Raw genomic sequence first — 1,041 nt, 5'->3', positions numbered from 1 at the left:
AACCATGGCTTTTTGACTTATCTCAAGTTTTAACTCTGTAAAGATTTCCAGTGAAATCAAGTTAAATTCAGCTCGTGTCGATCATTCTTACTTGCTTTAATATCCATTTTAAAAGTTACTTTAACAAACATCTAAACCAAAAGAATCCTGTATTTATTACCCCCAAAACTGCTTTCAAAATAGTAGTGACTAACCTTGAAAACTACTTACTGAATTTCAAAGTCTTGAATGTTTTTGGCTCTCCACTGGTTCCACCAGCGCTGTTGCTTGCCATAATATAGACAGTGTATTGTGTATTAGCCTGCAAAGACTTCAGTGTGTATTGTAGCACATTGGAGTCCACTGTTTCATCTTTTAAGGAAAACATTTATGTCAGTAAACACACAAAATAGCAGTTTTTTTCTATTTCCATAAGCTCTGGAATCCAGGCTAAGAAATTAAAACCTTAAAACAGCTGGTAAAATCTGTGTTTCTGCAGCTCATAAAATTTGACTATATTTCTAACAACGCAGCTAGACACCCATCATCCAAAAGAATGCAATCTACAGGGCTTGGATACCAACCCCATAAAATCAGAGGAAATTAGCAAATTTTCCCTTGCTAATTACTGGAATTAATGTGGGTATGTTTTACATTAGAAGTATTTTAGACAGGGAACATATCCTAACATTTTATGTCTACGAACTGATAAAGAATATGTTCATAACATGGAATTAAAACATTTTCTGGTGAATTTAGTCTATGCCAGTATATTGTTATTCAGACAAATTAAGAACCACTGGGGTAACAATATGTTGCAACATATCCTGAGAATAAACAAAGTACATTTCCCCTAAATCAAGATGGGGAAAATGAAGTCCTGGAGTTAAAAAGCCATCAGTGAGATCACCTTGGCACATACTCAGAGTTCTATTTTCTGATGTGACAAACAAATGTGACAACAGAAAAGCCTAAAAAAACAACATAGTATAGCCAGGTTTTGCCTTTTAAAATTAACTTAATTAACTTACATGAGCTGCTATTTAAATGTTTTTTTTTTTT

General features: G+C 33.4%; 1 protein-coding gene across 1 annotated transcript in view; it reads right to left on the bottom strand.

Moving 5' to 3' along the window:
- Nucleotides 1-1,041, bottom strand: part of IL31RA (interleukin 31 receptor A) — a 28,721-nt gene that overhangs the window by 5,798 nt on the left and 21,882 nt on the right. Inside the window, exon 8 of the mRNA XM_010725431.3 lies at nucleotides 211-351. Coding sequence (XP_010723733.2) covers nucleotides 211-351 — 141 coding nt within the window. The remainder of the gene's footprint in view (nucleotides 1-210; nucleotides 352-1,041) is intronic.

Source organism: Meleagris gallopavo, chromosome Z, assembly GCF_000146605.3.
Source record: "Meleagris gallopavo isolate NT-WF06-2002-E0010 breed Aviagen turkey brand Nicholas breeding stock chromosome Z, Turkey_5.1, whole genome shotgun sequence".
Classification (NCBI taxonomy): Eukaryota; Metazoa; Chordata; class Aves; order Galliformes; family Phasianidae; genus Meleagris; species Meleagris gallopavo.
The sequence above is the reverse complement of the archived record's forward strand: the minus strand, read 5'-3'. Positions and strand labels throughout refer to the sequence as shown.